General features: G+C 48.0%; 1 protein-coding gene across 3 annotated transcripts in view; it reads right to left on the bottom strand.

Moving 5' to 3' along the window:
* Positions 1 to 24,076, bottom strand: part of GRIK4 (glutamate ionotropic receptor kainate type subunit 4) — a 261,622-nt gene that overhangs the window by 113,523 nt on the left and 124,023 nt on the right. Inside the window, exons 2-3 of one of the 3 annotated variants that reach the window (XM_059676627.1) lie at positions 12,857 to 12,935; positions 8,937 to 9,101 (exon numbers count right to left, since the gene is read on the bottom strand). The exons of 1 other annotated variant lie outside the window; for it this stretch is intronic. In XM_059676627.1, the coding sequence (XP_059532610.1) occupies positions 8,937 to 9,081 (145 nt within the window). In that variant the 5' untranslated portion in view covers positions 9,082 to 9,101; positions 12,857 to 12,935. The remainder of the gene's footprint in view (positions 1 to 8,936; positions 9,102 to 12,856; positions 12,936 to 24,076) is intronic. One more of the 3 variants, XM_059676626.1, reaches the window with a different exon arrangement.

Genomic DNA, 24,076 nt, shown 5'->3' with positions numbered 1-24,076 from the left:
GGGGTCTCAGATTGGAGAGGGTGCAGGGTGGGCTGAGGGACACCCTCCCCATGCACGAATTTCGTGCACCAGGCCACTAGTGGATATATATGGATATATAAAGGCTATAGCTAAGCAAGTGCAGAAAATAGTTCTGCACTGGGAAATGACTGGACGATGTGACAAAAGTCTCCATTTGTTGAATGCTAATTATGGCCCATGGTAAGCACGTTTATGAATTGACTTATTTCTCAAAACCACCCATGAGACAGGTACTATTACCATCACCTTCCTGTCACTAATGAGAAAAGTGACAGACACATGAGGGCAGAGCATGTTCATGCACTCTCCCCTGCCCTCGGGGTAGTGCCCCAGCCACCGTCTCGCCAGCCTTGCCTGGGCCGTAGTGACTAACTGGGATGTGGCAGCGGACACAATGATTTCCCCCCCCCCGTTTTCTCTACTCTCTATAATGAGCACGTGTTCCTTTTAGATCATGTCATTATAAAAAACAAGATGTAATTGTAAATGCTATCTTTGGATGAGCCAGTAAACTCTAAGGGACGTCATGTAGCCTCAGCCTCTCCCCATCGCGCCTCCTCCCTTCGCTCCTCGCACCCAGAACATGCCCCGTCCTGCCCACCTGAGCCTGTCAGTGTTTCTTTCTGACTAGACCAGGGGTTGCTAGCCTGGTGCCTGGGATCTGGGTGAAGAACAGTGGCCTGTGAACATGAGGGGGTGTGGAAGGGCACTATTTCTCTAACCCTAACTGAAGTTCGGCACTCCTTTTAACATTGAATTTAGGCAAACCGCAGTCTAGCAATAGCCCCGGTGTCTTTGTCGCCAACAGACATCACAGTGTTTTCACACCACATTACAGTGCTGCAGACAGCTTGAGGTGTAATTTATATTCATAATTAATTCCAAATTACACTACCAGTTAGACCTGCTATGAGGTTTGGCTATTCAATATACTAATAAAGCACATATATTAATATTTCACTGTTAAAATATTTTAACTGCATTACCACTTCCTTGATCATCCTATCTACTTTAATTTATTCATTTGAAAACTCTTTTCTGAGGAGGAGTCAGACTATGGTGGGCAAGGCCTGTGCTTGCTCTTCCGCCTAGTGACTCCCACTACCCTCCCGCCACTCAGACCTGCCGGGTCAGAGGTCTCCCTCCCTCCGCTCATGGCGCAGTGCTACTCTCCGGAGCCACCTGCTGGGGCAGCTCCCTGTTCTCTGAGTTCCTGGCAAGTTCCTGCCCCTGATAGCTCATTCTCACAGAGAATTTTCTCCTAAAAACAAATTCTTATAGAAGGCCACAATCCCTTATTCCCAACCCCCAAACACAAAGGCTCTGAAACTGATCAGAAAGAATGTATGCCCCCTCCCATGTGCATACAGCACAATTTACAATAGCTAAGATCTGGAAACAGCCCAAGTGCCCATCAGCAGACGAGTGGATAAAAAGCTGTGGTACATTTATACCATGGAATACTATGCTGCTGTGAAAAAGAAGAATCTCTTACCCTTTGAGACAGCATGGATGGAACTGTAGAGTATCATGCTAAGTGAAATAAGTCAGTCAGAGAAAGACAAGTATCACATGATCCCACTCATATGTGGAATCTAAGTAACAAAATAAACTGATGAACGGAATGGACCCAGAGACATGGAAGCATGGACCAGAGTGCGGAATCTCGGAGGGAAGGCGGGGGAGGGTGGGTGGGAGGTAATCAACCAAAGACCTTGTGCATATATGCATGGCCCATGGACACAGACACTTGGATGGTGAGGGCCTGGGGTGGGGAGGGGGGATTGGTGAGGGTAGGCTGAAAGGGAATCAATGGGGGAAATAAGGGGACATATGTAATACTTTTTTTTTTATTTCTTGCTGCCATTTAATAGTCCATGTTTTTTTTTTTTTAATTGCTTAAAGTATTACAAAGGGTATTACATATGTGTCCATTTTATCCCCCCGCCCTAGACAGTCCCCTAGCCTCCCCAATCCCCCAGTGTCTTATGTCCATTGGTTATGCTTATATGCATGCATACAAGTCCTGTAGTTGATCTCTTACCCCCCTAATACTTTTAACAATAAAAAAAAAAAATTTTTAAAGGCTCTGAAACTGGATGATTTTCATTAAACCCATTTAGTGGCAAAATCCGATCAACAAAGACAGATGTGAAGCCATTTATAATTTATGCTAATAAAAGGGTAATATGCTAATTAGATCGGAAATCTTCTGGACATCCTTCCTCACAAAGCCATGGTGACAGGGGCCGAGGCAGAGGCAGTTAGCGGCGATCAGGCCAGCAGGGGAGGGCAGTTAGGGGCAATCAGGCCAGCAGGGGAGGGCAGTTAGCGGTGATCAGGCCAGCAGGGGAGGGCAGTTAGGGGCGATCAGGCCAGCAGGAGAGGGCAGTTAGGGGCGATCAGGCCAGCAGGGGAGGGCAGTTAGGGGCGATCAGGCCAGCAGGGGAGGGCAGTTAGGGGCGATCAGGCCAGCAGGGGAGGGCAGTTAGCGGTGATCAGGCCAGCAGGGGAGGGCAGTTAGGAGGCGATCAGGCCAGCAGGGAGGGAAGTTAGGGGCGATCAGGCCAGCAGGGGAGGGCAGTTAGCGGCGATCAGGCCAGCAGGGGAGGGCAGTTAGCGGCGATCAGGCCAGCAGGGGAGGGCAGTTAGGAGGCAATCAGGCCAGCAGGGAGGGCAGTTAGGGGTGATCAGGCCAGCAGTTAGGGGGCAATCAGGCTGGCAAGCAGAAGCGGTTAAGGGCTATCAGGCAGGCAGACAGGCGAGCGGTTAGGAGCCAGTGGTCCTGGATTGCAAGAGGGATGTCTGACTACCGGTTTAGGCCCGATCCCACAAACCGGCAGTTAGACATCCTCCGAGGGGTCCCGGATTGGAGAGGGTACAGGCTGGGCTGAGGGACCACCCCCCACCCCCCGCACAAATTTTGTGCACCGGGCCTCTAGTGCATGGATAATTGAATGTAAGGATGCATTTGTTTGAGTATGAGATTCTGCCCCGAGCCCCCTGGAGATGTCATGTAATGTATGGTATAGGCACCACATGACCTTCCCAACATGTAGAAACTTCTGGATTCTAACAACATCCAGCCTCAGGCTCTGGTGGCCTGTGCCTGCCATTCTGTCTAACCCCATCTCCCTCACTGGAGTGGGGCAGGAGCCAGTGCTTACCAGGTGCTGCTCACCTGAGGGACGTGACCGATGAGCCCCGTGAGCAGTGAGTGCCTCCCCGGCAGCCCTGTGGCCTGCTGGCCCGGGAATTTCCCTTCATTCCCTGTGGAGGAGGCCACGCTCAATAGGAACAAGCCTTTTAGGGAGAACCCTGGGCCAGTCCCGGTCCGCAGGCCCTGCCATCCCTCCCTGAGGACGCTGAGCCCAGGGGCAGGGAGGGAACCAGAAACACGAGTGACGTTGGTGAGAGGAACTGGAAGCAACTGCAGGAGCGGCTGCTGGGATGGGAGACACAATGGGGGCTGCAGCAAGGGGCACTGCTTTGCTCCAGCTGTTGCCGGCCTCGCTTCCAAGGCCCTCGGAAACTTGGCTGAACCTGAAGGACTCATGGACAGTTAACTTTCTTCCGAGTCTTTCCAGGGAGGGCAGGGTCCACGGCGATGCAGAGGCACAGGGAGGGCGAGCTAGACACCCTGGATAGCGGCTCCCCCAGCTGCTCCGAGCCCTTGTGGTTAACGGGTCTGCCTCGGGCGCCGGCCATTCTGGGGGCAGAGGGACCAGGAGGACTCAGGCACTTCAGGGGCTGATGAAGAGGAGTGGTGGTGGTGGTGGTGGGGGGGTTACATGAGTCCTCTCCTGTGCATGGTTGTGCTGCAAGCTGTGCACATCAGAATCCTGACTGTCACCAGCAAGGCACACAATGGCCTCAATCAACACCAAGAGTCATACCCTCCCAGTGCCCAGCCTGCAGGAGGGGACAAGGCGCTGGATGGATGGGCTTTGTGGCCTCTGAGCCCAGCAGGAGGTATGGAAGTGGCACCGCAGGTCTCTGCTGTCCCACCCGAACGTCCTGTCACCAACAGCATGTTATCAAGGCCTTCAGCCTGGTCCCAGCCCACCCTGTGCGGCAGCACCCTGTACAGGGCAGAGGCGCTTCCAAGGAGACACCTGCACCCCAGACCGACAGTCGCCCGGGGAGGAGTCTTACGCTGACTGTGCTGTTACTACCGGTGGCGGCATGACTGAGTGCACCTGGGACAAGGCTGCTCAGGTCTCTAAATGCGTCATCTCCTTTAATCCTCACCACAGCCTAGGGAATGGGACTCATCATTTCTGTTACAGATGCTGAGGGGTCGGGCCAGGGAGACGCAGTCACTGCTGGGGGAGCCAGGGTTAGGGTCTTGGAGCAGCTGACTCTGCAGCTAAGCTCTGACTGCTGGCCCCTACCCTCTCCCACCGGTCCCCGCCAGGCCCCCCAGGAAACGCCCCGCTTCAGCCCGCCCCCTGTGCTGTTTTTCTTAGGCCTCCAGCCTTTGCACATGCTATCTTGCCTTCTGCATAAATGCTCCCCTCCCTTCGGGTCACCCACCCAACACTCCCGCTCTAGCCTGGAGGCCTTTCCTGACACCAGCTACACCTCCAACCTCAGCCGACCTCCCTCTGCCTTTGCAGCCACTCATGCCCAAGCAGAGCTACTGGGTTATGTCCCTTCTCAGGTGTGAGGGTGAGCTGCCTCCTGGGAAGATCTCGAGTTTCCGCTTCCCCGTCTGGAAAATGAGAAGGCCGAGCCCGATGATGTCTAAGCACACAATTCAGTGCCTTTCTGAGTCCATCTTATGCTTCAAGACGCCGGTGATTTGAGAAGGGAGCAGGGCATGTTTGTTGAGTGACGCCTCCTATGCCCTCCTCCTCCTCTGCTGCCCCGCGTGCAGCTGATGCATTCAGAGAGCGATGGAAGGAGTCCAGCCCTCACCAGAGGCAGCTCTCGTCACCTGAGGTGGTGGCCATGGAGCCGGCCAGAAGCCTGGGGGCTGGTATGGCCTAGGGGCTGGTAAGGAAGGAGCAGCCATGCAACCAAACATGACCTGCCTGTACCTCCCCGGACAGGCCCCAACAGTCAGCATCCTCGGGTTTCCAGGGAGACATGTGGATGGCTGATGTCCATCTCCCAGAGCCCAGCCAGGCAGCATCCGGAGGAAAAGGGGTGGGAGCCTGGTCCAGTGGCTCCAGGAGACACAGATATCCGGGACGGAGAACGGGCCGGTGTAGCTCCCTGCACAGGAAGCTGCGGTGGAGACGAGATATGGAGAGAAGGAGGGAGGACCAGGCTGAGGACCTAACAGTCTTGACTGTGTCAGATCTGTGGGCTGTGGAGGGGGAGGGGAAGCCTGAGGCAATGATGATGCAGGGGCAGAGGGGGAGGAATCAGATGTGGATTCGAGGAAGCGTGATGAAGGACCCTCACTCTCAATAAACCCACTCAATGAAAGTCTGTGTGGTTTTTCATGTGGACCAGACAGAAACGGGAGTGGTTTCCTGCTGTGTCTCCTCAGTGTCCAGGCTTGCTGTTAAGTCAGGACCCTGTGAGACTGCCCATCGCCAGACTTGCTCTCAACCATCAAGTGAGGTGAAGTCTGGACTCCAGCGTATTCCGTCTCTTTGCACGTCATAACCTTTGATTCTGAAATTACCACTGCGCCTTGGCAGACACTCCCTCCCTGCCCAGGGGTCACCATGGTGGCTCCTGCAGGGCCTTTTGAAGTTCATCCACGGCTAAGAGAAGGCACCACGTACGTTGTAGGGCTACTTTCCGGCACCAAGAGCGTCAGCACCAGGATCTCTCACCTCCTGAAGCAGAGTCGCTGTCACAGGGCGGCAGGCGTGAGGTTGGGGATGCTGTCAGGGCCTCAGAGCCACGACAATCCTTTAAGTTAACAATGCAAACCAGCCCTGGGTGACCAGCCTCAGGAGACTAGGCCCACAAGTTTGGGCAGGACCTGGCTTTGCGTGGCTCAAAGCTGTCAGATGTATCAAGCCCAGAACTGGAAAGAGGGGACTAGCTAATCACAAGGGGTGCCCAGGAGGCACACTGACACACAGGCCACCGAAAGGAGTCCTGGAAACACAGGCTGCTGCCCGGCGGGGAGGGCTGGCCTTTGAAAGAGAGGGGGTGGGGTGGGGGGGGGCGGGAGATCGGCGCCGGGGGCTGGGGCTGCTCAGAGGTGAGGGGGAGAGAACAAAGCCAACAGCAGATCCATAGCTGCTCTCACCGAGTGAGCAGCTATTGCGTGTGGTGCTGCGCACTTGCCTGCACCGCCTCCGGTCACATGCCTGGTGACCGCCTCCTGCGCACAGCTAGCCAATAGTTGAGCCCGGATTTAAACCAGTGCAGTCTGATTCTACAACCCATGCTCCCCACTCCATGCCACAGTCTCCCCAAAGTAGGGATCACAGAGCTCTAGTTCCTCCTTCCTCCAGGCATCCTGTCTCCCTCCCCACCCCCAACACAGCACGGAAGCCCCTCCCTGCCCCCCAGCTTTGACCATCGCACCAACCCATCACCCCGTCCCCTGGCTTTGGGAGGAAGGAGCTGGGCTGGAACCTTTCTAAGAACTGTCGGGATCCTGTTTGAAACCCATTGTGGGGGTGCAGCTCTGGTTTCAGGAGAAAGGCCTTTGAGGTGAAAAGATAGATTCCTCTTTTTTAACAAATGCTACTCGTGCCCCAGAGGCAATGAGAGGCCAAAGCTGAGCCAAGGGCCACCTGCTGATAAAACAGCTGGTGCCGAAAAGGAGGGTGCTGGAAAAGCCGAGTCTGAGTGGAAGGAAGGCGTCAGTGTCCTGTTCCCCTGGTCACTTGCTTCACAGTGTCCATGTGACGGCCCATCAGGATGGGCGACCGGTGCTCTCAGTGCTGCCAGGAACGCCTGCAGAACCAAAGGAAAGGCAGGGGAGCCTGGCCTGGCTGGCTCCGTGGCTAGAGCGCTGGCCTGTGGACCGAAGGGTCCCGGGTTCGATTCCCGTCAAGGGTACAAACCTCGGTTGCAGGCTCCTCCCTGTCCCTGGCCCTGGTGGGGGCTCATGCAGGAGGCAACCAATCAATGTGTTTCACATCCATGTTTCTCTCTGTCTCTCCCTCTTTTTTTCACTCTCCCTAAAAATCAGTGGAAAAATAACCTCGGGTGAAAATTAAGGGGGAAAAAGGAAAGATAGGGGAGCTAGTCTTTCACATCAAACCCTTGTCTGAGACCTGCCCTCCGGCACCAAGGACACTGCAGCCTGGACTGGGGGACCCAAGGCCAGGACTGCTGACAGCTCTGGCTTCACTGGGAAGAGCCTAAGAAAGTTAAATCTTCCTTCCCAGCTGCTAGGCGGGACCCTCCATGACAACCAGGGTTCCATCAGTTCCTGCCCAACCCCCGCCCATAACAGTGCACAGGGACACCCACTGAACACCTGACCGACCAGGTGCATAAACGCACGACCATCCCAGGTGCCTGTCCCCCAGGCCCCATCTGAGGACCCCGTGTCATCTTCTTCAGGTGAGCACCTGCCCTCCGTGCCGGGGGCGCTTTCTGCAAGGGGTGTTATGAGACCATCTGGCCCACACCTGGGAGCCGAGAGACCAGTCACCAAGACGAGCTGCCCCAACCCAACCCTCTCCCTGGAGAACTCAAACAAGGCACTGAGGGCACCTGGCACAATGCCCACCGCAAGGGGCCGCCCGCCGCCCGAGGGCAGGACTGTGCCTGCCACCTGTCTGCGTTGGCCTCAGAGCATGAGATCCTGCATCATGTCTGACATGGAGGACGTGCCCCCTAAAAGTTTCCTGAATGAAAATAAACACAGAGTCCGTTGGACCTGGACGGCCCGAATGGGACAGGGATGCCTCTGATAGATGTCCTTGAGCAAGCTGCTCTTCTGTTTTGTTTTCTTACTTTGCCATTGAGCGTTGTTAAAGGTTGAATTGGGCCAGAAAAGGAGGAGACGGGGGCTCTAATGTCTGAGGGAATAGCTCCCACCTCTGGCTAAGGGCTCCTCCCTTGCTTCCCTCCATCCTGGAGCTGTTCACTTCCAGCTGAGCTCCAAGCTACCGGCCCACTCACTGGGAAGCTCGTTCTATAAGGTCGTCAAGGCAATCCCAGCAACACGCCGGAGACTCCACGGCAGGTGTGAGCCCGCACGGAGCTCACAGGTTAATGATGCGAGCTCAGAGTCCAGACTTCGCTCAGCGATTGACTAGCTCTGTGGCTGAGAAAGTTATCCAATGTCTTTCAGCCTCTGTTTCTTTTGTAAAATGGGCATAATAACACTTAACTCTTGGGCTGTTGGGAGAATTAAAAGCAGGGGCCAGCACACAGTAGGGGTTCTATATGTATGACTTGAGTTACCTACTATGCATGTTTGAAAGCACTGCAATTCACAAAGGATTTAAGTTGTCTAAATCTCACAATTTGCAGAGTAGATCCTAGCCTTCCCATTTTACAGATGAAGAAACCGAAGTTAAATAGGATAAGTGACTTGTCCAAGGTTACCCACAGAATGAAGACCAAGCTCCATCCCACGTCCCAATTTCTTCCCAGAGCACTGCCCTCAGCACAAGAAAGCAAGATGGGCGGTCGGGCGCGCAGGGACCAGGCTACCCTCGGGCGGCCGTACCTTTCTTATCTTAATCACACACCACGTTTCATTCAGTGATTTGTGTACACAATGTCCAGGAGGATAAATGAATCAAAATATGAATGAGTGAATGAATGAATGAATGAATGAGTATCTTGTCTTGGTTCAGCTCCACCCGTGACTCATGACAAAACCTGGGAATCTAGTATAGGGCCTCCTGGCATATGTCTCTCTCCCTCCCTTGTAAATGTCTATACCACAGGCCTGGCGATGGGAGCAACTCATCGCACCTCCAGCCCCTCCTCTTACAACAAGCAAAGCAGAGGGCAGTCCTGCCCATTCTACGTACTGGTTTCTGCAGTCTCATATTCGCTGTCTCTGAGGAGCTCAAAGATGTCCACTTCGACCTTGGCTTTGCCCAGCCTCTCGGGAGCACGGTTGATGCGGTTCTTGGCCAGGGTGATGGAGAGCCGCTCCCCTCTGCTGCACTCCATGGGGTCATCCAAGATAGCAGCTGTGGGCAGGCAACCACAGGCAGACAGTTGGTACCCTGTACGTTACTCCTCCTGCTCCTCCAGGCTCCCATGACTGCCTACTGCCAGGAGGCTCCCGTGTCGCCATCCACCCAGCCGTCCTCCGAACTGTCCCCAGAACAAGTCCTCTGCATCCTCCGGGCCTTGGTCTGCAGCCATCACTACAGTGAACTCCACGGGGACCCACCTCGGGAGCCTAGAAATGCCATGGAGGCACGGGTCTACCTGGATGAGGGCGCCAGGCCACCATGTGACTCCCTTCCATATATGTCTGCGCGCACACACAGCACGTGTGTGCGGAGGAAAGGAGTCAGGAACTGTCCTCCAGCAAGGGTGTACTGCACATGCGAGGCTCCCCTGAGGGCAGGCTGGGGGGAGCTGGGTGTCAGAGCAGCAGGGACATGCTGGGTGCTGGCCCCAGGCTCCCACTCCATGAGCCTTGTCACCCAGGCAGTAACATTGTTGGTCAGTGGATATTAGGAAGAGTAAGACACACTCACGGGGTCAGTGTGAGGTTTCACAAAGATAATATAGGGATGTAACACACTGTATAAATGTAATCTGTGTGACTTCATCAATGTGAAGTCGACTTAATGGAGTGCTGTGGTTCCAATAGCTGCCTGACTTCCGTAAGTGTGTTAAAGCCACACTTACAGTGTCATAGGTCCTGGGTTCAAATCCAAGCCCCACCCCGTATTAGCTACAGGGCCTCAGTTTCCTTGTCTGTATAATGGGGACAGAGGCTATTCCTTGGGCTATTGTGAAGATCACACGAATAGTATGTGTGCAGTGCTCAGCACAGTACCTGGTACATGGTAAACACTCAATAAATCTAACTATTGATGTCATTCCCTCTCTTGGTAGAAGTTACCCAATTGAAAATGTCTATACAAAGACTTGTATGCAAATGTTCACAGCAGCATTATTCATAATCGCTCAAAAGTGGAAAAGCCCAAAGCCCGCAGCTGAGCGGACAGACACAGTGGCACATCCTGAGGGGCTATGAAGTCCTGATACATGTGACAACATGGGTACTAACTGGAAAGGTCAGCCACAGACGCCACACGGGGATCACCCCGTTTACATGACCTGTCCCAATGCGTGCTGCCTGCTGGCGGGTGGGGTGGGGTGTCCGGGGTGGCGGAGTGTCCGAGGGGGGGCTGGAGCGGGAGAAACGCAGGGCGACTGTGAGTGCGTGCAGTCTTTCTTTGGGGTGAACACGTTCTAACGGGGATTGCAGTGAGGGATGCACAACTGGGACACGTTAGAAACCACTGAAGTGTACACGTTAATGAATGAATTGTGGGGCGTCTGAACTACATCTCAGTAAAGCTGTTACAACACAAATAATGAGCTTGTCTCTCAGAAGCTGCAGACTCAGGAAAGCAATGTGGGGGACTGAGCCAAGGGGCTTACCACCATGGGAGCCCTGAGCTGCTGGGGGTGGAGATCGCGGCCGGCCTCTGTGCTGCGACCCACTTTTCAAACCAAAAACCAGGGCAGAAAGCGTCGGAGCACTGTCCCCGATGGCGGGTTTATTTCCACGAACAGCCCCACTGAACAGGGGGAGTGACGTCCCCTTTCAGGGGTTGGTCAAATGCTGGGCCGCCGAGGTGCCTCCCACCACCTGGGCAAGGGAGTGGGCTTCTGTGAGGTGCGAGCAAAATTCCCACGCACCCGATGGCGTCAGCCACCTGCAAGGTCGCAGAGAAACTGAGTGTGTGTGAGCCTGAAGAGGCTGGGGCACCTGGACTCCACCCAGCGGCCCCAGGAGAGCAGACCCAGAAGGAGACTGTCACTCAAGCACAGCGCATGGGCAGGCAGGCAGGGCCCGCTCCTGTGCTGCTGGCGGGGCTGAGAAATGGGGCCACCATGTGGAAAACAGGCTGGCAGTTTCTTAACACATTGCGGGCAGATTATGAGCACTCTCGTGTTTTCATATTCCACAGTGTTTTACGTAAATGTTAAAGGCACGCCTTAAATTAAATGCCCATTACATTTTGAAGTTATTACATGTTCTTACAAGCTAATATCTTTTCAAAGTATGATGCTTTGTAAAACGTTTTTTGTGCTCTTTCAATAGAAACTTATCTGGCCACTGGGTAAAGCTAGCAATAAAACTACTGGTGCGCAATGTGATAAGAAGTGAACCATACAACACCCATATGATTCAGCAATTCTACTCCTAGGTATTTATCCGAAAGGAAAGAAAGTGTATGTCTACACAAAAATTGGTACAAAAATGTTCATAATAACTTGATCTGTAATAGTCAAAGATTGGAAAAAACCACTAATAAGTGAATGCATAACCAAAGTACACTGAATACTACTCAGGGGTAAAATGGAATTAAAGAAGCCAAACAAATGAACACAGTGCATACAGCATGACTTCATTTTTATACTTTTCTAGAAAATACAAACTAATCTATTATGACAGTAGTGGCCTGGAGGTGGGGCTGGGGGCAGGGCAGAAGGGAGCAGGAGTGAGGAATCACAAAATGGCACCAGGAAACTTTTTTGGCTAATAAAAAATTCACTATCTGAATTGTGGTAATGGTATTATGGGTATATGCATGGTAAAATATCCAATTGTACACTTCAAAATGTTTGCAATTTATTGCATATAAATCATACCTTGATTTTTAGAAATACCTTAATTAGGAAAAAAATTACTATTCCTCTGGCTCCTTCCTACTTTCTCCCTCCCCTCACTCTCACTCTCAGCAAGGAAAACACTTAAACTGTGTGGGTTTACATCCACTGCCTCCAATCCTCTGCACCTTCTCATCCTGAGCCGCCACCAGCTCTGCATTCACTCTCGGATCCAAGTCCTTCCTTACGAAGCTGAAGGTCTTATCTCGGTTCCCAGTGTTTTGAAGCTCCCTGAGGCACTTCTGGCTGCAGCCCTTTGACATGCATGATATGACACTATTCTGATTTTCATTCTTATCACCTTCACGCCCCCCCCCCCCACACACACACTCCCTTCCATCTCCACAACCCTAGCTGCCAGTGTTCCCCAAACCTCACACGTTGGATTTAGTCCTCAGTCCACTTTCTCTTCATGGTGCACTTACTCCATTGCCGAATTAATTCTCAACTATCGGATCTTTGCAGACAACTCCAAACCACGCATCAGACTCTCATTTATGGCTGTTAAAGAGAAAGGCCCCCTGAAGGTCCTTCCAAACTGCATGACCTCAGTGTAACCCATACTCTTTTCATAGAACAGGGGCTCTCTCTGATTCCCCAGTGTCAGGAAGTAGCACCAGTTCCCCCAATGCAATCAGCTCAGAACCGTCCTGCATCTCCCCCTCCCTCAGCCATCCGATCGGTTCCATCACTGAGGGCCTTTGGAGTTCACTCCTGTCCACTGCTCTCTCCCTGTTCCTCTGCCTCGCTCCTGCAATACCCTTACCCTGTTTCCCATCTCCATCCCTCCTGCACTAACCCAGCTCCCCAGGGCAACTTCACCTGCCTGGCCCGCACATGACTTCCATGCTCACATTCTCCTAAATTCTCTAGGAGTCCTTATGACACTGCATAAAGCACGCCCCCGACACGTGTCTCTTTCCCAGGTGGTCTGCTCTTCCTGGAGAGCTCTCAGCTCTTCTTCATCCACATCCAAATCCTGCCTACACTATGCTCTATTCTCATGCCCATGCCCACCTGCCTCAGGCAACTGTGGACTGTCCAGCCCAGGTGATTTTGAACCTTCAACACCCAAAGCACTTACTGTCTGGGCGATTCCTCTGCGGGGGTGGGGAACACCGTCCTGCAGGCTGTATGAGGCTCACAAATCATTTGGTCTGGCCCTGCCAAGGCATTAGGGGTGAGTAAATTAAGTGTTTGACCAAATACAGCAGGTTAATTTTTAAGTTGATAATTGTGTATGGCCCGCAAATGATGCTATAAATATTCAAATGGCCCTTGGCAGGTAACGGCGCCCCACCCTGGTTTAGAGCTTAACTTGTACTTTATAATTGATATAAGCAATGCATTGATTCATTTAATCATTCCTTTATTTATTCATTCATAAAATACTTATTTAAATTCTTATATTAAGCAAGGCACTTTGTACACAGATAAGCATAAGATACCCTTGATTTCCAAGTGTCCAGAAAGAGATATGGCCATAGAAGCAAACAGCCACAACCTTATGAGGTAAGTGATGGGACAAAATCTTATCATGCTCCAGACATAAACCAGAAGTGCTCATTGTGGTGGGAAATCACAGGTAAATAAGACTAAGCCCTTGGCCTTGAAAGGCATCTGTGGAGATGAGGTGAGGAGATGGACTGTGCAATGAAGTAGGTGGTTCCATAGAAAGAGTCACAAAATTCCAAGATAAACGAAACCCTTCCCTGTGTAGAGAGAAGTTTTAAGGAAGTCCTCATGCATATATCTCGCACACATGTGGTGAGTGTCTGCTACCTACTAGGTACTCCACCAAGAACTATGAGATTTAATAAGTGACTTCAGCAACGTGGCAGAATACAAAATTAACATGCAGAAACTAATAGCATTTTAATACAACAATAAACTCAGAAAGAAAAACTTAAAAAAATTCCATTTACCAATGCAACAACAAAGTAAGATACCTAGGAATAAACTTAACCAAGGAGAGAAAAGACTTGTACTCAGAAAACTATGGAACATTTTAAAAAGAGGTAGAGGAAGATACAAATAGAAGCATATACCATGTTCATGGATTGGAAGAGTTAACATCATTAAAATGTCTAAACTACCGCAAGAAAGCTATAAATTCAGCGCAATCACTATTAAAATACCAATGACATATTTCACAGATCTATAACAAATATTACAAAAATTTATATGGGACCAAAGAGAACTTAAGTAGCCACAGCAATCTTGAGAAAGAAGAACAAAGTGGGAGGGATCACAATATTGGATATCAAACTATACTACAAAGCCACTGTAATCAAAACAGCCTGGTATTGGCACAAGAAATGGCATATAGATCAATGGAACAGAATAAAGACCCCAAGCCATTATCGTCAATTAATATTTGACAAAGGAGGCAAGAATATACAATGGAGTAAAGACAGTCTCTTCAACAAATCGTGTGGGAAAACTGAACAGATACATACAAAAGACAATAAAACTAGACCACCAACTTACACCATACATAAAAATAAACTCAAAATGGATAAAAGGTTTAAATGTAAGTCATGAAACCATAAAATTCCTAGAAGAAATCATAGGGTGTAAAATATCTGACATCTCACATAGCAGAATATTCACTGATACATCTCCTAGGGCAGTGGTTCTCAACCTTCCTAATGCCACGACCCTTTAATACAATTCCTCATGTTGTGGCGACCCCCAATTTCATTGTTACAAATTGAACATAATTAAAGCATAGTGATTAATCACAAAAACAATATGTAATTATATATGTGTTTTCCGATCGTCTTAGGCGACCCCTGTGAAAGGGTCGTTCGATCCCCAAAAGGGTCACGACCCACAGGTTGAGAACCGCTGTCCCAGGGTAAAAGAAATAATCTATACTAATAAAAGTCTAGGTCAGGGGTGGGCAAACTTTTTGACTCGAGGGCCACAATGGGTTCTTAAACTGGACCGGAGGGCCGGAACAAAAGCATGGATGGAGTGTTTGTGTGAACTAATATAAATTCAAAGTAAACATCATTACATAAAAGGGTACGGTCTTTTTTTTTTAATAGTTTTATTCATTTCAAATGGGCCGGATCCTGCCTGCGGGCCGTAGTTTGTCCACGGCTGGTCTAGGTGGTCCTTGCACCCTCGTGCGATGCCCTCATGTCATCACAAGATGGCCATCCTCATGTCATCACAAGATGGCTGTCACAAGATGGCCAGCAGGGGAGGGAGGTTGGGGGTGACCAGGCCTGTAGGGGAGGGCAGCTGGGGGTGACCAGGCCTGTAGGGGGTGATCGGGCTGGTAGGGCAGGGCAGTTGGGGGTGATTGGGCCGGCAGGGGAGGGCAGTTGGGAGCAACCAGGCTGGCAGGGGAGCAGTTAGGCGTCAATCAGGCCAGTAGGTGAGTGGTTAGGAGGCGATCAGGCTGGCAGGCAGAAGCAGTTAGGGGCAATCAGGCAAGCAGGCAGGCAGGGGAGTGGTTAGGAGCCATCAGTCCCGGATCGTGAAAGGGATGTCTGACTGCCGGTTTAGGCCTGATCTTGCAGGGGTCCCAGATTGGAGAGGGTACAGGCCAGGCTGAGGGACATCCCCGCCCCTCCCCCTGCACAAATTTCATGCACTGGGCCTCTAGTAAATAAATGGGCTACATCAAACTAAAAAGCTCCAGCACAGCAAAAGAGACCATTATCAATATGAAATGGGAGCCCACTGTATGGGAGAACATATTTGCCAATGATACATCAGAAATTAATTTCCAAAATGTATAAAAACTCATACAATGCAACAACAGGAAGACAGACTTTCATATTTTAAAATGGGTAAAGGACCTGAACAGACACTCCTCCAAAGAGGACATACTCCAAAGAGGATATAAATAAAATGCTCAACATCACTAGTTATCACAGAAATGCAAAATAAAACCACAATGCGGTATCACCTCATACCTGCCAGAATGGCTACCATCAATAAATCAACAAACAACAAGTGCTGGTGAGAATTTTGAATAAAGGGAACCCTAGCGCACTGCTGGTGGGAATGAAGCCACTATGGAATACAGTATGGAGTTTTCTCAAAAAATTAAAAATGGAACTGCCATTTGACCCAGAGATCTCACTTCTGGGAATATATCCTAAGAATCCTGAAACACTGATCACAAAGAAAGTATGCACCCCTATGTTCATAGTGGTGTTATTTGTAATAGCTAAGATCTGGAAACAGCCCAAGTGCCCATCAGTTGATGAGTTGATAAGAAGGCTGTGGTGCTTTTACACAATGGAATACTGCACGGCTGTAGAAAGGAAGGATCTCTTACCCTTTGCAATAGCATGGATGGACTAAAGACTATTACACTAAGCAAAATAAGCCAGTCAGAGAGTCATCTCACTTTTATGTCAAATCCAATGAAAAATAAACTGATGAATAAAATAGGTCCAGAGGCATGGATGTGTGGAATAGAGTGACAGATCTGAGAGGGTAGAGGGGTGGTAGGATGAAAAGAGGAACTTACATGCATATTTGCATAGCCCCTGGATACAGACAAGCATGTGGGGAAGGCCTGGGGTTGGGCAAGGGCTGGGTGGAGGGGGTTAAGGAGGGCAGGAAATGGGGGACATCATTATACTTGTCAACAATAAAAATAAAATACATGTAAAAAAATAAAAGTTTTTACTTTTTCAACCGTGAGTACCATGCTTAGCCACTGGTCTTGTCCTTATATGGCTTTATTATTTGAGGTACATTCCTTCCATACACAGCTTGTTGGGAGTTTTCATTATGAAAGGATGTTGAATTTTGCTAAATGCTTTTTCTGTATCTGTTCTTGATTGTGTTAATGTGATGTATCACAATGATTTATTTGCAGACGTGAGTTATCCTTGCATTCTTGGAATAAATACCACTTGTTCATGGTGTCTTAGCCTTTTAATGTATTGTTGAATCTAGTCTACTAATATTATGTTTGATGATTTTTGCATATATTATCATTAGGAATATTGGCTTGTAATTTTCTTTCCTTGTGGTGTTCTAGTATGGTTTTGGTATTAGGGTAATGCTGACCACATAAAATAGATTTGGAAGTATTCCCTCCTTTTCTATTTCTTGGAGGACTTTGTGAAGGATTGGTATCCTATATATTAAAAGGCTAATATGCAAATCGACCAAATGGTGGAATGACCAGTCATTATGATGCGCACTGACCATCAGCGGACAGATGCTCAATGCAGGAGCTGCTCCCTGGTGGTCAGTGTGCACCCACAGGGCAAGCGCCGCTCAATCAGAAGCTGGGCTCATGGCTGGCCAGTGCAGCAGCCAGAAGTGCTAAGGATGTCCGACTGCAAGAGGGAGCAGGCAGGGCTGAGAGACACCCCTCCATGAGTGTGTGAATTTCATGCACTGGATCTCTAGTTCTTTAAATATTTGAGAGGATTCACCAGTGAAACCCTCTGGTTCATACTTTTGTGGGAGGTGTTTTTGCTTGTTTCATTTTTTGTTAATCCTCACTTGTTGATTTTTAGAGACAGTGGAAGGGAAGGGGAAAGAGAAAGAAATATCAATGTGAGAGGGACAAATCGATTATTGGTTGCCTCCCCCACACACCCAAACAGGGCTTGAGATTGAGCCTGCAACCGAGGTTATGTGCCCTTGACCAGAATCAAACCCATGACCCTTCAGTCTGCAGGCCTTCACTCTAACCAGTGAGCCACACCATCTAGGGCTATTGGGAGGTTTTTTATTATTGATTCATTCTTCTTATTAGCAATACTCTGTTCAGATTTTCTATTTCTTCATAATTCAGTATGGGTAAATTGTAGGTTTCTAGAAATTTATTCATTTCTTTTAGGTTGTCCAATTTGAATAATTGCTGATAGTAGTCTCTTATAATTTGTTGTATATATGTGGTGGAAGTTATGATGCCTTTTTCATTTCTAATCTTATTTGAGTCATATCTCTATTTTTTCTTGGTGAGAGTAATGAAAAGTCTTTTCTATTGTCCTATTAGCCTCTATTTCATTTATTTCTGCTCTGATCTTTGTTATTTCCTTCCTTCTACAACTCTTGGTATAATTTATTATTCTTTTTCTAGTTTATGGTGTAAAGGTTATTTTATTTTATTTGAAATCTTTCTTTTTTCCTCAATGTAAACGTTTATCTCTATAAACTTACCTCTAAGAACTGCTTTTGTTGAAGCTCAGGTTGTATTTTCATTTTAATTTGTCTGAAGATACTTTTCATTTCTTCTTTGACCCATTTTGTTGTTCAGTAGTACGTTGTTTAATCTTCACATACTTAAGAATTTTTCAGTTTTGTTCTTGTAGTTTCCACTTTCATACCATTGTGGTCAGAAAAGATGCTTATATCATTCCAATCTTCTCAAAATCTTCTCAAATGTATTAAGGTTTGCTTTGTGATCTATCTATTCTGGTCTCTCCTGGAGTTCGTTCCCTGTGTATTTGAGAAGAATGTGTATTCTGCGGCTGCTGGGTGGATTGCTCTGTAACTGCCTGTTAAGTCCATCTTTTCTAACGTATCGTTTAAGTCCAGTGTTTCTGGAGAACCAAGATGGCAACATAGAAAACCACAACCACATCAAACTTACAAGTAAAATACAGAACAACCATCATTCAGAACCACCGGAAATCTGACTGAATGGAAGTCCTACAACTAGAGAAGTAAAGAAGAAAGAACATTGAGACTAGTAGGATGGGCAGAGGTGCAGAATGGGCTGGACCAGCACCCATGTGTGGCATTTTTTAAATCAGGAGGGTCTGTGCATACACACAGGGGTGTACCTCGAGTGCCCAGCCTAAGTGGCTTGGGAGACTGGGCTATTGGGCCCTACAGGACATCTAATACACAAGGCCACTCTACCAATCTCCAAGGCCTCCTGTGAGAAGCAGGCAGTCCCAGCCATACACTAGCCAGGGGTGGGCAAACTTTTCGACTCGAGGGCCACAATGGGTTCTTAAACTGGACCGGAGGGCCGGAACAAAAGCATGGATGGAGTGTTTGTGTGAACTAATATAAATTCAAAGTAAACATCATTACATAAAAGGGTATAGTCTTTTTTTTTTTTTTAGTTTTATTCATTTCAAACGGGCCGGATCTGGCCCGCGGGCCGTAGTTTGCCCACGGCTGCACTAGACCCTCAGCCCAGGGCTCCAGAGCTGGGAAAAGAAGTCCCTGTAACCTTGGGCTGTAAAAACCAGTGGGGATTGTAGCTGAGTGACAAAGGCTGCTGTAGTCCCAGGTGTTCTCCTTAAAGGGCCGGCCCACAAACTTACACGATATCACTTCTTTTGAGCTCCAGCCCTAGATGGCAGCTTTGGGTGATTTCAGGGACATTCGGGGAGGAACTGGACGGTCTGGCATCGGGGCAGGAACTCAGGGCAAGCTTTCTCCTAGACAGGGGTGCTCGCAGGAGACATTTTTCTTGTCCTTGGACCTCCCCCATCACAGAGCTGACTGGAAGCCATATCTGAGTTTCCACCAGCATGGCCCACACTATTTGTTCTGCCCTGGTGATTCCCTGAGACCCCACCCATCCACTTTACAGACCCACCCAAGCCATTTGCGGCAGCTTTTCCATATGAATGGTCTGTCCTGGCTCAGGCTTCAGACTTCCTAAAATCTTTTAAACAAGCAGCAACTGGAGTCAGCGTACCCCAAATCTATCAATAAGAGACCCAAGACCTGGCACTAGCACCAGCCTGCCTTTCGTCACAGCTGGACTTCACCTGGGCACTTCATAGCCCAATATAAGTAGCAAATAGCAGCTGTCTTCAGGACCCTCTGAGGCTCCTACCAAGTGGCCCCAAGCAGTGACTGACTTTGCACCTCCCAGGAGGCCCAGAGCCAGTGGGAAGCTTCAGACCATACCAGATCACAACTCTATGCATCCACAAGTGACATACTCAAGGGGCAGACTCAGAGAGCACCAAAACCCCATTGAAGCAAATCCTGTTCCTATCTCCTGCACAGCAGCTCTTCCATTGTAGGCACAGCTGATCCTCACAGCCAATTGGCCTGGGGGTCAATCCCTCTCAGTGATGCCAACAGCAACCAAGGCTCAACTACAACAAGACTGTGCACACAGCCTACACAAGGGTGTACCTAGAGTGCCCAGCCCAAGTGGCTGGGGAGAGTGGGCTACTGGGCCTTACAGGACACCTAATACAAAAGGCCACTCTACCAATTCCAGGAGACATAGAAGCTCTACCTAATACATAGAAACATAGGGAAGCAGCTAAAATGCAGAGACAAAGAAACATGTCATAAATGAAAGTAATGGAAGCAAGCAAACTACTTGCACAGGTAGGGATACAGAGTTCAAAACAATGGTTATAAGGTTAATCAAAGATCTTAATGAAAGCCTCAAGGGACTTAATGAGAGCTTCAAGGGAATTAATGAGAGTATCAAGGGACTTAGTAAGACTTTCAAAGATCTTAGTGAGAATGTCAAAGACACACAAAAAAGGACCAGTCAGAAATTAAGCATACACTAACTGAAATAGAGAATAATTTACAGGAATTCAATAGTAGGGTAGCGGATTCTGAGAATCAAATCAATTATTTGGAATATGAAGGAGCAAAAAACACCAAATCAGAAGAGCAAAAAGAAAAAAGAATCCAAAAATATGAAGATAGGGTAAGGAGCCTTTGGGACAACTTCAAACATACCAATATCTGAATTATGGGGGTGCCAGAAGGAGAAGAGAGAGAGCAAGATATTGAAAACCTATTTGAAGAAATAATGACAGAAAACTTCCCCTACCTGGTGAAAGAAATAGACTTACAAGTCCAGGAAACACAGAGAGTTCCAAACAAGAGGAACCCAAAGAGGCCCACACCAAGACACATTATAATTAAAATGCCAAGGGTTAAATACAAAGAAAGAATCTTAAAAGCAGCAAGGAAAAGGCAGTTAATTACCTACAAAGGAGTGCCCATACAACTGTCATCTGTTTTCTCAACAGAAACTATTCAGGCCAAAAGGGAGTGGCAAGAAATACTTAAAGTTATGAATAGCAAGGACCTACAACCAAGATTACTCTACCCATCAAAGCTATAATTTAGAATTGAAAGTCAGATAGCTTCCCAGATAAGAAAAAGCTAAAGGAATTCATCAACACCAAACCAGTATTATATGAAATGCTGAAGGGTATTCTTGAATAATAAGGAGGAGGAGGAGGAGAAAAAGGAGGAGGAGGGGGAGGAGAAGATGATGAAGAAAAAGAACAATAAAATAGCAATAAATACATATCTATCAACAATTGAATCTAAAAATCAAAATAAACTAAAAGAAATCGAATGAACTAAATAAACTGATGAATAAAATAGAATCAGAGGCATGGAAACATGGAACAGACTGACAAATCTCAGAGGGAAGGGGATAGGGGGCGAGAAGAGATCAACCAAAGATCTTATATGCATACTAGAGGCCCGGTGCCCAGTGCACAAAATCCAAAAGTACACTTCCGCACTTCCCACTCCAGCTTCACGGCATCCACAGCCACACCGGGGCTTTCGGCTTTCTCTCCATGGTCCCTGGCTCTTCTTACTTTCTACATTTCTCAGTATTTTCTAGGAGAGGAGTTTTCAGTTTATCTAGTCAGTCATATTGTCAGAAATACAAATCTGCTGATTTGCCCGGCTGGCGTGGCTCCATGGTTGAGTGTCAACCTATGAACCAGGAGGTCAGGGCTTGATTCCTGGTCAGGGCACATGCCCGGGTTGTGGGCTGGATCCCCAGAGTGGGGCGTGCAGGAGGAAACCAATCAACGATTCTCTCTCATTATTGATGTTTCTATCTCTTTCCCTGTACCTTCCTCTTCAGATATCAACACAGATATTTAATATTTTAAATATCAACACAGATATTTAAAAATAAATGAGTACAAATCTGCTGGTTTTCATTGTTTTTTCTGAAGATCTGCCCACCCTTTCTGGGACTACAGCTTCTTGAGACATCACTCTAAGAGCTTACAAGCATGCCCTGCCACTCACTAACGATGCAGCCTTGGGCAAGTTGTCTGATCTCTGTGTTTGTTTCCTGATCTAGAAATAGTGACAACATTCACATCTATTATGATGATTAAAAGAAATAATATATGAAAATTTTTTCAAACAAAAAGCACAATAAACATTCATAGATCTTGGTATTATTGTTAGGGCAGTACACAGCACATAGGTGCTCAGCAAATATGTGTTGAATTCATTATTTTCCATTTTATAGCCTCAGTACCTAGCACTGGAAGGCTGGTACATCGCAGCGCTCGATACATATTTAATGTGTTAATATGACTAGACTAGACAAGTGATTAAGTGCACCAACATTTGTACCCATCTCCCTCCTGTCTGAGGCAAAGAGGTAATCCTCACCCTTTGCTGCTCTTCCTGTGCCCTTTCTCCTAAAACTCCACCTTCCCTCCCTCCCTCTTCCCAGAATATAACATGTTCTCATTTCTCCCAGGTGAAGCACACACCCACACCCTCCACATTCCTTCTTTGATGTCTATCTCTTAACTGTATATCCTGGCCTTTCAACTCAGTTCCGTTTCTGGACCAACTCTTTCCTTGGTCTCCAAGCCTGGGCTAAAGGCCCTGCCCGTGAGCCACTGTTTTCTGCCCTAATTTCCATCCTTACCTGTAAGCATCACATGGTAACTGTCCATTTACTAAGAGGATGGGAAATATAGCATCCTGAGTACCTAATATAGAGCCTAGCGTGAGCTAAGTATGACCTCAGCAAATACTGATTAAATGAATGAATAGAAGTGAGTGATACCACACTATTCACAATATTTATTATCCCTACAAAGAGCAAAAAGAAAGAAAAAGAAAAAGAGAGGAAGAAAGAATCTATAACATGGAGCCTTCTTAAAAATGGAAGAGGGTAAGGACAGAACTAGTGATTGGCGTTTGCTTAGCTTTAATTTGGATTGATTAGGTTTAATAATGTTAAGTGGCACAACCTTGTAAAAGTGACACTACTCTTGCCCTAGCTGGTTTGGCTTGGTGGATAGAGCGTTGGCCTGCGGACTGAAAGGTTCTGGGTTCGATACTGGTCAGGGCACATGCCTGGATTGTGGGCTCGATCCCCTGTAGGGGGTGATTCTCTCTCATCATTGATGTTTCTATGTCTCTCTCTTCCTCTCTGAAATCAATAAAAATATATTTTTTAAAGAAAGTGACACTACTCTTGTATTTATCTCTAATGGGCCTCTGGCTGGACTTTGGATTTGGTTGGGGTCAAAGCCAGTTTGTTCTAAGTTGAATTTATTCTTATGTTTGAGTCCTGCCTGTCTGTTGGAACGCTAGGGGGCAGCATGCTGTCTATTTTGCATCCCAACTAACAAGAGCAGGCTATGGGAGAGAGTTTCAATATTTTGTGTGGCAAGATAACCCACAGTCATTTTGTCTTTGCACTTTGGATGCTGAAATCTTCCTGGGTAACAGCCACATCTAGAGACATCCGAGTGTTTTATTTTATTGGAATTATTTCCAATGTCTATAAAATGCCTCCTTCTATAGGATGTTTATGACCCACATTGACCTTTGTCTGCAAAACACATATTTTGAATAATATTTGGGGGAAAAGTTAATTTTTTTTCAAAATAATAAAAAGAAAGGAAGAAAGGGAAGGAAGGAAGGAAGGAAGGAAGGAAGGAAGGAAGGAAGGAAGGAAGGGGGGAGGGAGGAAGGGAGGGAGGAAGGGAGGGAGGAAGGAAGGAAGGAAGGAAGGAAGGAAGGAAGGAAGGAAGGAAGGAAGGAAGGAAGGAAGGAAGGAAAAAAGAAAGGAAAAAAGAAAGGAAGGAAGGAAGGGTTATAGCCCAATCAGCCATGGGATGATGGGATCATGTAGGTGAATCACTTGGCTGTCTGAGTTCCTAGGTAGACAGATCTTCATGGCTGCCTGATCAGCAGACCCAGAGAGACTTGAGAAGAGCCAGGGACTGGGAAGGAGCTGCATAGCTCAATGAAAAGACGTTTTGGCAGAAGAGAAACTTCTAGGTTCAACTCCCTGCCCTACTAGTTTTAGCTATGGAGCAAATCTGGACCAGCTAGTCTCTCTTAGCCTGAGTTTCTTCGCCTATAAAATGGGTATGGCATGATGATTATAGCACTGCTAAAGCCCTACTATCTCCCAGGGTTTTGTGAGAAATTGTGTGTGTGAGTGAATGGCAAAGTGAACCCAATCACTGTTTAATGTTGCTATGATCCCTGCCCTCTCTCTTCCAGCTCCAAATCAATCCCCACCACATGCTTGCTTTGGCCTGAAATTATCTATCTGCTCCATAGACAGGGTCTTATTGCATAA

This window comes from Myotis daubentonii, chromosome 19 (genome assembly GCF_963259705.1).
Source record: "Myotis daubentonii chromosome 19, mMyoDau2.1, whole genome shotgun sequence".
NCBI classification, from domain to species: Eukaryota; Metazoa; Chordata; class Mammalia; order Chiroptera; family Vespertilionidae; genus Myotis; species Myotis daubentonii.
This window is presented reverse-complemented; position numbering and strand designations above follow the sequence as displayed.